The following is a 12,769-nucleotide window of genomic DNA, read 5'->3' as shown; positions in this document are numbered from 1 at the left end:
GCTGTAACACAAATCCCACGCCGTGGGGGGCTGGTAGACGATAGACGTTTGTTTCTCACAGTTCTGGAGGCTGGAAGTCCAGGATCTAAGTGCTGAGCGATGCGGCTGCTGGTGAGGGTTCCTTTCTGGCGTGCAGACGCCTATCTTCTCACCATGTCCTCTTTGGGGAGGGGTGAAGAGGAGAGTCCTGGTCTCCTTTTCTTATAAGGGCCCTAACCCATCGCTGGGGGTCCTGTGCTCATGGCCTCATCTCAACCTCATCAGCTTCAAAGGTCCTACCTCTGACACATATGCTTAGAGCTTCCACATATGAACTTTCGGGGACAAAGACAGCCCATAGCACCTGGTTAGCATCCCCCTGAATCTCTCCTGAGGCAGGCACGTGCTTAGAACCTGGGGCTTGCCTCACTCCCCTGACCTCCCCTCCTGGGAGCCAGGAAGTGCCCCACAGGGGCCCACCCTGTCCACGTCCGTGGCTGTACTCCAGCTGACTTGCTCGAGCCCTGTCCTGTGAGTGGAGGAAGGATGTCGGGCTCAGCCTCCGCACCTGCCCTGGTAGATTGCGTGATAAGTGACCTGAGCAGCCTGGCCCGGCACCACACTCCGACCCTGTTCCTGACTGCATCTCACGCAGCCACTCTCAGCCTCGGTTTCTCTGTCAATAAACAGGCCCCAGCACACCCCAGCGCCTGAGGCTGTTGGGAGGGAGGAGCGAGACAATGTTTGTGGCCGCCAGCCATCTGCTGGGGAAACCAGTCTGTGTTATTGAGGTGATATGGTTTGGCTGTGTCCCCACCCAAATCTCATCTTGAATTGTAGTTCCCATCATTCCCACATGTTGTGGGAGGGACCTGGTGAGAGGTAATTCAATCGTGGGCAGTGAGTTACCCCCATGCTGCTGTTCTCGTGATAGTGAATTCTCACCACATCTGATGGTTTTATACAGAGATGTTCCCCCTTTTGCCTGGCACTTCTCCTTACTGCCACCATGTGAAGAAGGACGTGTTTGCTTCCCTTTCTGCCATGATAGTAAGTTTCCTGAGGTCTCCCCAGCCATGCTGAACTGTGAGTCAATTAAGCCTCTTTCCTTTATAAAATACCTACACTCAGTTATGTCTTTATTAGCAGCGTGAGAATGGACTGATACATGAGGACCAGCCTGGATGAGGCCCTCGATGGTGTCAGGCACTAGGACAGCCTCAAACTGGTTTGAGTCAGTTGCTCATCTCCTTCCCAGGAGTGGTTGAGCCCTCCCTGGGAGGCTGCAGAGGGAGTAGCCCTGTGGGGCGGGAGGCCAGTTCCTGACTGCAGCCCCACAGTGAGCCATGTGAAGGGCCTGGAATTTTCGAGACTCGAGGATGGATGGTCCAGACGGACCAAGATGGCAGAAGCTGAGGATGGGCCCTGAGGAGCTGTCCTCCAAGGACAAAGCCAACAGACATTTCCCCTACATTTACCACCCAAATTCAGACATATTGGAGAGTAAAAGGTGACAGTGACACCCACACACTCCCTGCCTCTACAGTCCTCAGCATTCTCCTGTGTGGGTGTCACTGCATTTGCCCATGTCCCGGAACCTCCGTCCACCCATCACTTCATCTTCTTTCCTCAGACATATCAGGTGCTGACTTCAGTTCACTTCCCCTCAGACACTTCTGCATGCGTGTCATTAACCAGACTGTCGTAGGGTTGGGCTTTTCTCATTTTGAAGCGTAATTTGCATACAATGAAATCACAAATTTGGAAGTGTATATTCACAGGTTTTATTATTTATTTATTTATTTATTTATTTATTTTGAAATGAACTCTGTCACCCAGGCTGGAGTGCAGTAGTGTAATCTCGGCTCTCTGTAAGCTCCGCCTGCTGGTTCAAGCGATTCTCCTGCCTCAGCCTCCTGAGTAGCTGGAATTACAGGCACCGGTCACAACATCCAGCTAATTTTTGTGTTTTTAGTAGAGACAGGGTTTCACCATGTTGGGCAGGCTGGTCTCGAACTCCTGACCTCAAGGGGCCCACCCGCCTCGGCCTCCCAAACTGGTGGGAATTGTAGGTGTGAGCTACCATGCCCGGCCTATTCACAGGTTTTAAAACATTATTTTTTATTGCGATAAAATACACATAACATGAAATCACTTTAACCATTTTATTTTTTAATTTTTTGAGACCGAGTCTCACTCTGTCGCCCAGGCTGGAGTGCAGTGACGCTATCTCAGCTCACTGCAACCCCTACCTCCCAGGTTCAAGAGATTCTCCTGCCTCAGCCTCCCGAGTAGCTGGGATTGCAGGCACCCACCAGCACCACCAGCTAATTTTTGTATTTTTAGTAGAGACGGGGTTTCACCATACTGACCAGGCTGGTCTTGAACTCCTGAGCTTGTGATCTGCCCGTCTCGGCCTCCCAAAGTGCTGGGATTACAGGTGAGAGCCACAGCGCCCAGCCCACTTTAACCATTTTAAATGTCTAGTTCAGCAGAAAGTCATCCATTACTTAACAACAAGTATACCTTTTGAGAAAAGCGTGGCTAGGTGATGTCAACATTGCGGGAACATCACAGAGTGCACTTCCACATACCTACGTGGCATAGCCTGCTACACCCAGGGTAGGCGGTCTAGCCTGTTGCTCTTAGACTACAAAGCTACAGAGCTTGTTACCATAGTAAACACTGTAGGCAACTCTAACACAATAATACGTATTTGTGTATCTAAACATAGAAAAGTACAATCAAAATATGGTATTATAATCTTATGGAACCACTGTCGTGTACCTGTGTAGTCAATCACCGAGCAAAACCTCATTATGTGGCATGTAATTGTACATTCCCATTTTCACTGATCCGTTCATTGGTCAATGGATTCCTGGGTTGCTTTCATGTCAGCTACTGTGAATAATCCTGCTATGAACATGGGTATACAAATATCTCTTGAAGGCCGGGCATGGTGGCTCACACCTTCACCATGGCACTTTGGGAGGCTGCGGAGGGCACATCACCTGAGGTCAGAAGTTCAAGACCAGCCTGGCCAACACGGCGAAACCTCATCTCTACTAAAAATGCAAAAATTAGCCGAGCCTGGTGGTGCGTGCCTCTAATCCCAGCTACTCTGGAGGCTGAGACAGGAGAATCACCCAGGAGGCGGAAGTTGCAGTGAGCGAAGATCGCGCCACTGCACTCCAGCCCGAGCGACAGAGCAAGACACCATCTCAAAACAAACCCCAAAACTAAACACCCCCAAAAAACAAAAACCAATATATCTTGAAGACCTTCCTTTCAGTTATTTTGGGTATATACTCAGAAGTGGAATTGCAGCCGGGCGCGGTGGCTCATGCCTGTAATCCCAGCACTTTGAGAGGCGGAGGGGGTGGATCACCTGAGATCGGGAGTTGGAAACCAGCCTGGTTAATATGGCGAAACCCCGTCTCTACTAAAAATACAAAAATGAGCCAGGTGTGCTGGTGCGTGTCTGTAACCCCAGCTACTTGGGAGGCTGAGGCAGGAGAATCGCTTGAACCCGGGAGGTGAAGGTTGCAGTGAGCTGCGATCACACCAATGCTCTCCAGCCTGGGCGACAACAGCGAAACTCCATCTCAAAAAAAAAAAAAAAAAAAAAAAAAAAAAAAATTGTTTCAGAGGAGTGAAGAAAGCCCAGCAGGAGCCCACAGTGGGGACGGCCTGGGTAGAGACTTGGCGGGATCCCCATTCTGGGTGGAACCGGCCCAGGAGCACTGTTTTCCCAAGAAAGTCTCATGAAGGACCAGCCATGCTGCCAGGCCCCACCCGGCCCTCAGGGGCCCCCAGGCTTTAAGGGGACTCCTGGCTCAGGGCCAGGCCCTTGGTGCTGGAGGAGGTGGTAGGTGGAGGACACGGGGCACCAAGCGGGCAGCCAGGACCGCTGGGCTGCAGACAAGAAAGGGACTGTGGGGTCCACCGGGTCTGGGCCACATCAAGGAGTGTGGTTGAAGATCCGCCCTAGGAGCTGAAAGCCAGGGCGCTACCAGGTCTGAGAGTCCCCAAACAGCCCTTGGGCCCAGGAGTGTGAAGCTGGGAGTAGAGGGCAGAGCTCCCACCCCGCCCCGCCCCCAGGGGGCGCCCCGGGCCCGGCGCGAGAGGAGGCAGAGGAGGCGCCAGGCCGCTGGAGAGGAGGCCATGGGCGCGCGCGAGGCGCTGCTGCTGGCGCTGCTGCTGGCGCTGGCGGGACTCGGGAAGCCGGGTGAGCTGGGGGCAATGCTGTCGGGACGGGGGGCGATGGGGAGGACGGGAGGTGGAGGCCGCGGGGAGCTCACTTCTTGTCTCCTACAGAGTCAGATGAGGCGGAGCTGTCGTCAGGTAGGGCGCCCAGGATGCGCGATGCCCGCCAGGGCCGTTGGGCCGAGGTGCACGGGGGCGGGGGGAGGGGAAGGCGGCCTCTACTGCTCTCTCGGCCCCGCCCCCGGGATCAAGAACTCTGTTGGTGTGGAAAGTAACTAATGGGCGCTGGAGGGGGATGGGCAGGCCCTGCAGAGCACGTGGGAGGGTCTCCAATGTCACCTACTTCCTGCTGCACACACGCGAAGGGACACTGGGTGGGCAAAAACGTGGTTTCCCGGACTGCGTTGAAGGGGAGAAAGGGAGAGGTTGGGCTTGGGGGGCTGCCTCCCGCGGCTCAGCAGTTCCTCTGACCATCCGAGGACCATGCGGCCAACGGGTCATCACGACGCGCATCGTGGGTGGACAGGACGCTGAACTCGGGCGTTGGCCATGGCAAGGGAGCCTGCGCCTGTGGGATTCCCACGTGTGCGGAGCGAGTCTGCTCAGCCACCGCTGGGCACTCACGGCCGCGCACTGCTTTGAAGAGTGAGTGGGGTGCGAACTGAGGGGTGTGGGGAGGGGCAGGAGCAGGGCTGGAGGGAGTGCCACCTAACTTTACCTATGGTCTGATGCCACACTTGGGCGTGAATGTGGTGCGTGGATGCCGCCTGGTGTTCTACTGAGCCCCGGGCTCTGCTGCAGCCGATTACACCCACTCCAGTTCCTTTTGGGTCTCCTGGAGGGAACCCTGTTCAGGTTCTTCCAGAATGTTCTTCCAGAACATTTCCACACACTTTTGGGTATTCTCTCCCTTTTTCTTTTAACCCAAAGTTCACCGCCATCCATCCCACCCTCATCCCCCCCGTGGTGGACGTGCAGTACAGTGTGGAGCACTGAACGAAGGCGAGCACACCCGGGACGCTGTGTGGACTCCATCCTGCCAAGCCCACATTGCCGTGGTGCATCTGCCCATTCCTCCTTGGGCTGCATGGGGGTGCCCCTGGAGGCCTTGACTTAATGCAAGGGTCCTTGGGACAGCTCTGGGAAATGACAAGACCTCACCCTCCTGCTCCAGGAGCAGGTCCTAGGACTTTGGCTGTGATCTCTCTGGGCTCTTTCATTTCTACAGGGGACCCTGGGTGTTAGCAAGTAGTAGCAACACCACAGTCTTCCCTCCTGGACTGGGCCCCAGTTGTGCTCAGGCAACCAGTCCTCCGTCCAGGGCTCCTGATTGCGCTCTTCTCTTCTACCAGCGAGAGTGATCTTAGTGATCCCTCTGGGTGGACGATCCAGTTTGGCCAGCTGACTTCCATGCCATCCTTCTGGAGCCTGCAGGCCTACTACACCCGTTACTTTGTGTCGAATATCTATTTGAGCCCTCGCTACCTGGGGAATCCACCCTATGACATTGCCTTGGTGAAGCTGTCTGCACCTGTCACCTACACTAACCACATCCAGCCCATCTGTCTCCAGGCTTCCACATTTGAGTTTCAGAACCAGACAGACTGCTGGGTGACCGGCTGGGGGAACATCAAAGAGGATGAGGGTGAGGCTGGGGACAGGCGGGTCAGGGAGGAACTGTCTTTGTTCACCTGTTCCCCTACGCAGGCACAATAGCCCCTTGCTTGGTCAGGGAGTGCAGGCTACGCCCCTCTTGCGAGCAGTCTCTCCTCACCTGCCAGGGCAGGGACCAAACACCCAGTCTCTCCCTTCCAGGGGCTGTGGCGGCCAGAAGGAGAGTGTGAGAGGGAGGCCAGCTTGGCACAGGCCTGTGGGTGGTGGGGTGGTGGAGGGGTTCTGGAGGGCTTGGCGACATAAACCTCAGGCTTGAATTTATTGCTGCATCTTTCCACCTCCCCTGGTGCTCACCAATGCCCCAAGCATCAGGCTCCCGGGCTGCCTCTCCAAGCCTCTTGCACCCACCCTAGCTCTGGCCAATTCTCCTGCAGCACTGAGCCCATTTCTCTCCCCAGAAATTTTCAAGCCATGCTCAACCGCAGCTCCCACTGAAACCCCTCTGGGGATTCTCTGGTGGGCCTGCCCTGGCACCTGCGTGTCCCCCAACACACATGCCCTTTCTTTCAGAAGTGGGCTCAGCATCTGGAGGAGCCCTGGGGCTGGCAGCCCCCAACTGGGTGTGTTCCCTGTATCAGGAATCCCCTTCCCTCTGCTCCCCCGTCTGGCCTGTCCCTGCATCATCCCACAACAGTAGTAACAATAACAAATGTGGTTCCTTGAGCACACGCAGTGTGCCTGGCACTGTTCTAGGCATGGGGACCCAGCAGTGAGCCAGGCGCGGCCTCTCCTCCTCCTGGAGCTCACCTAGGAATGAAGTTGGTAACATTTTTATACCCATTTTACAGATGAGAAAACTGAGAGGGTTATGGAAATTGCCAAGAACTGATAAATGGAGAAGTCAGGGCCCCTTGCCTTAGAGAGGGTAAGGGATGTCCCCAGGTCACACCCCAGCAGTTGGAAGCGGGAATTGGGAACTCAGCATTGGAGCCGCTTCCCTCTAGAGGAGGGATCCTTTCCCTTCCCTGAGAAGGGCCCCTGCTGCAAAGATGAGTGGGTGTGAGCCGGGGGCACGGCCAGGCTGCCTCTGCCACCCTCTCTCCCCAGCCCAGAGTGGACAGGTCACACCAACCCCAGGCTACGCCTCAACTCACAGTGTAGGGGAGGCGGGGGTCAGGCACTTCTGGAGCCCCCTGGCTGGTGTGCACCTTTGCTCTGCCCTGCGCTGACTGGGAGGCCTTCGGCAAAGCTGTTCATCTCACAGTGCCTCAGTTTCCTCCCCTGTGAAACAGGGTAATGATGGTTCCACATCACAGGCTAGTTCCCAGGTTGTTAGTCCCAAGGGCTTAGAATAGGCCCCGCTGATGGGAAGCGCTGCCTGCACGTTGGGCCTTGTTGTCTTTTGTCATCCTCTGCAGGACAAGGTGCTGGCTGGGGCTCTGAGGCAGGAATTGGACAGGTGTGGGTTCCTGTCAGGCTCTGAGATTTCCCCAGTGCCTTGCCGAGGGTCAGCGGGGTGATATCCCCCTGACTCTCCTTATCTGGGAGTGGGTCCTGATGACTGCTGCCTCCCAGGGGTACTGGGGGGGCCCTAAGAGCACCGCAACAAGCTTGTGCCCAGGCCCTGAAAGCGCCCAGCTGCTACTGAGGCCAGGGCTGCAGCCAGGCTGCCTCTCCCCTAGGTCTGGCTTTGGGTGCTCATCTTAACACCATCTGAGCTGCCCTCGCCCCTCCCCTGCTCCTTTTGCTAAGGAATCTCTCCATGGGTGCAGGCAGGGCCATTGTTGCCATTCTACAGATAGGGAAAGTGAGGCTGGGGGAGCTCTGACAGCCTGTCTCTCCCTGGGGCCTTCGTGATGCTGCTGAGGGCCTCTGCTGTGCTGCGGTCTGGGCTGGAGCTGGGGGTAATGGAGATGAACCTGCCAGGCACAGTGGGTGCCCTAGGACCCCCACCCCACAGCCTATGCCATCCCTCCCTAGAGGGGCCTCAGGTTGGTGTCTCTCTCTTTCCCTCTATCGTCCCCACAGAACTGCCATCTCCCTACACCCTCCAGGAAGTTCAGGTCGCCATCATAAACAACTCTATGTGCAACTACCTCTTCCTCAAGTATAGTTTCCGCACGGACATCTTTGGAGACATGGTTTGTGCTGGCGATGCCCAAGGCGAGAAGGATTCCTGCTTCGTGAGTGTCCCTGCCACCATGCCCAGGAAAGCAACCTGTGTCCCTGTGCCTTATTTGACCCTCATGCCAACCCCAGGAGGTGGAGACTGTTGCCCTACTCTGCAAATGCAGAAACAGAGGCTCGGCTGCTGCTGGGGGGGGGGGAGGATGTGCACCCAGTCTACCCAGCCTCACAGCCCTTCCTGCTCTCGGCTTCTCCCCTGCCCCACTCACTGCGCCCCAGGCTGACCTCAGCCCCGCTGCTCCCCAGGGTGACTCAGGTGGACCCTTGGCCTGTAACAAGAATGCACTGTGGTATCAGATTGGAGTCGTGAGCTGGGGAGTGGGCTGTGGTCGGCCCAATCGGCCCGGTGTCTACACCAATGTCAGCTACCACTTCGGGTGGATCCAGAAGCTGATGGCCCAGAGTGGCATGTCCCAGCCAGACCCCTCCTGGCCGCTGCTCTTTCTCCCTCTTCTCTGGGCTCTCCCACTCCTGGGGCCAGCCTGAGCCTACCCAAGCCCGTGCAGGCTGGGGCCACTGCTAAGTCGGGCCCTGGTTCTCTTCTGTCTTGTTTGGTAATAAATACATTACAGTTGACGCCTTGCAGAGTAATCCTCAAATGCAGTGGCTTCATGGACAGCTCTTTCTCTCTTGTGCAGCCGGCCTGTCTGTGCCCCTGGCTCACACCCACATCTGTTCTGTTTTGATCAGAAAGAGAATTGTGTGTTGCCCAGGCTGGTCTTGAACTCCTAGACTGATCTCGATCCTCCTGCCTCACCCTCCTGAGTAGCTGAAATTAGATGCATATCATGCCCCGCAATGGAACAGGAGTCGTTCCAGGGTGCCAGGAGCTGAGAAGCCTGGAATGGGGGTGTGTGCATTGGAGGAAATGATCCTGACATCCCTCACCCCCCAAGGATCCAGCACAGAAACGCCAGACATCCTGATCTTACCATGGTTCCCCCAAGGCTGACCTAGGACCAGGACATGGGTGCAGGTAGTTTATCTGGGAGGTGATTGCAGGAAGTGGGGAAACTGAGGCAGGGAAGGAGGGAACGCTGATGAGCTTGCACAGACACGGAGGGTGCCATTCTAGGCAACTGGGGTGCAATCCTGTGGGGGCCTCAGCATTGATCCACTGAGGACAAGGACACCAGGGTGGGCGTTTCTCTCTTGACCACGCCCGCCACCATGTTGAGAGTAGTCCTGGGGCATAGGATGCCCCAGAGCTGGCGCAGCCCTGAGGTGAGGCTCTGGGCACCCAGGGAGCAGGCAATAATGCTTCCCCTTGTGGGACTCCAGCTGGCTCCATGTTTGAAAATCATGGTCCTCCCTTAGTGATGTTTTTATTTTTTATTTTTATTTTTTCAGTTTATTGCATGAAGGAATTACACTAGTCCAAGTTAAAAGCAGACCCCAAATGGTTACATTAGACAAACTGTGAGGTTTTTAAACTTGTAACAAGGGAAAAAAGGGAAATTCTACTCATTATGAGGAAATCCTCACTTAAGTTTCAGTGAGCCACAAGTAGTTAAAACCCTTGAACCATCAGCCAGTCGTCCTTAGTCAGTCCCACCTCTACAAGGCACTGGCATATGTTCTTGCACTGGTCACCCTGTAGCTGAATGACTTCTCCGTATTCTGGATGCTCAGTTACCATCCCATTGCAGGCAAATTTCCTCTTAAATGCCTTCACTAGTTGCTTTTTATTGTAATCCTTAGTGATCCCTTGGATAGGACTAAGGGTTTTCCTGTCATTTCTCTGCTGAATTCTTGCATGGATCTAATCCTCAGTGCCTGCAGGGAGCAGGTCATCACTCTTACTTACATCAGCAAAGGGGTGGAAAGAGTGGAGATTCTGGATAGTGGACGTACAAGATGATTCCTTTTCCTCGGTGGAAATGGCCTGTGGAAGGCAGTGGCGTGGCAGGAGAAAGCAGTGTGAGGGGGACAGAGTGTGGGGGAGTGAGAGGATTCCAAGCAGGGGCTGCTAAGTCCTTGGCTGTGGCTCAGTGACTGAGGCTAGAGGTGCTTTCAAATCAGGGGACAGAGTACACCTGAGCTACTTCGGATCTTTTATGGCCCTCCTGGTGATATAGGAGTTAAGAAGAAATTATTTAGGCAGATAGCGAGGGGAAGGAAGTTATTGGTATGGTTTTCTTCTTTCTTTCTTTCTTTCTTTTTTTTTTTTTTTTTTTTTTTTTTTTTTTTTTTTTTTTTTTTTTGAGATGGAATTTTGCTCTTGTCCAGGCTGGAGTGCAGTCGTGAGATCTCGATTCACCGCAACCTCCACCTCCCAAGTTCAAGCAATTCTTCTGCCTCAGCCTCCTGAGTAGCTGGAATTACAGGCATGTGCCACCACGCCCGGCTAATTTTGTATTTTTAGTAGAGATGGGGTTTCTCCATGTTGTTCAGGCTGGTCTCGAACTCCCAACCTCAGGTGATCTGTCCCCCTTGGCCTCCCAAAGTGCTGAGATTATAGGCGTGAGCCACCGCGCCCGGGCAGGTTTTCTTTCTGATGAAAAGCAGCCCCCAAGTTATTTTCTTTTCTGACAAAGAGCAGCTTGTAAAATCGAGTTGCAGATACAGACAAGCAAGCTAGAAGCTTGCATGGGTGAATGCTAGCAGCTGTGTCGTAGGAAAAGGTTAACTGGGGGCCAGGCACGTCCAGCATGGTGGCTCCATCTTCCTCTTTCCTTGTCAACCACATGCACAGTAAGGAGCAGGCAACGTGGCACTGGCCAAGTAGAGACCTCGTTTGCATAATAAGAGATTAGGGTGGGGTGACCAGCTTCCCCACACACTATGTAAACGTCACACCTGGTCCAGCCAATCTTTGGGCCCTATGTAAATCAGGCACCGCCTCCTCAAGCCTGTCTATAAAACCCTGTGCACTCTGCCGCCGGCAAGAAGTCCCACTCAAGAGCCCCTCTCCTTCACTGGAGACAGAACTGTTCTCCTTTCTCTTTCCTTCTTCTACTAAACCTCTGCTGTTAATCTCACTCCACATGTGTCTGTGTCCTTGATTTCCTTGGCATGAGGCAACAAACCTCGGGTATTTACCCCAGACAATGACACCACTTCACTGGGGGTCTTTTGAGTTCCCTCAAAATTGTCTTTTAGGGCTAAATTATGAGACAGTGAGCCTAAAATTAAGCAATCTGAATGAGTGGCATACTTCATGTGTTTCCTGAAGTTCTAAGCGCATTCTGATTCAAAATTGCCTCTCTGCAAGACACTGGCTCAAAGCGAGCTGAGATTCTTTTCTGTCTGCAGCCTTCCTGTCCCATTTCTACACTTCTTCTTTATCCCTCTCTAAACTAAATTCTCTTTTCTCCAAGCTCATCAGTATTCTGGCATATTGACTATTTAAGTAAAGCACTTGAAAACAGCAGATTTTTAAAAAATCATTTTGACCTTTGTGCTGTTTCTTTAAAGCAAAGGATGAAAAGTCCATGTAAAAGACACTCTCCCTACACCAGAAGGAAAGGTAACACTCTACCTTCAAGGGTGAGAAATTGAGACCAAGAGAATCCTGCACAGACATTTAAAGAATGGCTCTTACATTCTAAGCCTGACATAATTTTGTCACATCTTCACAGTTAACGACAATTCTTTGTCCAGTTAGTATAGTAGTAACTGACTCTAACTGCTTTACCCAAAATTTGATTCTGTCACTCAGTAAAGCTCCTCTTTGCCTTGCTCACCCTCCACTTGTCTGCGTACCTTGTTCTTCCTGGTCACAGGACAAGAACTCGGGACCCATGAAATGGCGAAGATAAAGGAGCTGTAACACAAACAGGGCTGAACATGGCCCTTGCTCGCCACATTTCCGGTGAAGAGAAGGAGAGAAATGCTGCAGTCCTTCAGGGGATCCCAGACCTGGGAGCTCCCTGAGCCAGGTCTGTGTCTCCCTCTTTGGGGCTCTGTGGTTCCTGGCATCTCCAAGCTTCCAGGTGCCACCACATTCCCTGGTGCCAGCCAAGCTGCTTGTGGTGCACCCTGTCCAGCTGCAGCCTCGCAGAGAGGTGGTGCCCATGCTGGGACCTGGAGCTGCCTGCCCCGTGGCAGCAGCTGGCATGTATGACTGCACAGTGGCTGGGGCCCATGCTCACTCACACACGCGTCGCCATTCCACAGCCGGCTCACAGTCTCACTTGGAGGCACGGGATCCAGGCCGGTAGTGTGAGTCGAGCACAGCCTGCCAGGCTGAGTGGGTGAAATGAGCCCAGAAGGCCTGAGCAAAACTTGGGCCAAGGCGCCAGCAGCCACAGGTTTCCAGCCAGAAAAACAATACCCCAGAGATCCTGTAACATTACAAAGGCTTTGAAATGTCATATTTAAATTGTTTATAGACCAGTTTTATCATCTGCCTGTAGACTATATCGACCCTAAATTCTAAGTTCCTCCAATCCACTTTTCTCCTATGGAATTGTTAAAACTGTAAGTTTTTCTTTCATAAATGCCCTGTGAGCTAAAACTAAACAACTTAACAGAAATATCAAGGGACAAGTATTGTGCCTGATGTGTGGACCACACTGAGAGTTCAGCAACCATCCAAGGCCATAATCAGAGACATTTTAACTGCAAAATTGCCGGATTCATACTGCAGCTTTTCCCAAGACCGTCAAAACGAGATTCCATATCATGGTGTTCCACTTACCTCTCTTAAGGCCCACCTTTCTCCCTTGACAGGATAATCTGTATAAAGATTTACAGCCGGCCGGGCGCGGTGGCTCAAGCCTGTAATCCCAGCACTTTGGGAGGCCGAGACGGGCGGATCACGAGGTCAGGAGATCGAGAC

The 12,769-nt window shown here is 53.5% G+C and overlaps 1 protein-coding gene and 1 pseudogene across 1 annotated transcript; one reads left to right on the top strand and one right to left on the bottom strand.

Moving 5' to 3' along the window:
- The first annotated feature begins 4,095 nt into the window (after positions 1-4,095).
- Positions 4,096-8,585, top strand: PRSS21 (serine protease 21). The gene is made up of 6 exons (XM_017863859.1): positions 4,096-4,207; positions 4,297-4,323; positions 4,665-4,830; positions 5,538-5,830; positions 7,828-7,982; positions 8,233-8,585. Exons 1-6 carry the CDS (start codon positions 4,144-4,146, stop codon positions 8,470-8,472), a joined length of 945 nt encoding a protein of 314 aa, XP_017719348.1. The 5' UTR covers positions 4,096-4,143; the 3' UTR covers positions 8,473-8,585.
- Positions 8,586-9,496: 911 nt separating this feature from the next.
- Positions 9,497-12,769, bottom strand: part of LOC108523320 (eukaryotic translation initiation factor 1 pseudogene) — a 9,171-nt pseudogene continuing 5,898 nt past the window's right edge.

The sequence above is a fragment of the Rhinopithecus bieti genome, unplaced genomic scaffold (assembly GCF_001698545.2).
Source record: "Rhinopithecus bieti isolate Rb0 unplaced genomic scaffold, ASM169854v2 scaffold_72735, whole genome shotgun sequence".
NCBI classification, from domain to species: Eukaryota; Metazoa; Chordata; class Mammalia; order Primates; family Cercopithecidae; genus Rhinopithecus; species Rhinopithecus bieti.
Note: the sequence above shows the minus strand (reverse complement) of the source record. Positions and strands in the feature narration are given on the sequence as shown.

Coding starts and splice junctions, on each gene's coding strand:
- PRSS21 (XM_017863859.1), top strand. CDS start 4,144: ATGGGCGCGCGCGAGGCGCTGCTGCTGGCGCTGCTGCTGGCGCTGGCG. Junction 4,208..4,296: donor GGCGGGACTCGGGAAGCCGG/GTGAGCTGGGGG, acceptor TGTCTCCTACAG/AGTCAGATGAGGCGGAGCTG. Junction 4,831..5,537: donor GCCGCGCACTGCTTTGAAGA/GTGAGTGGGGTG, acceptor CTCTTCTACCAG/CGAGAGTGATCTTAGTGATC.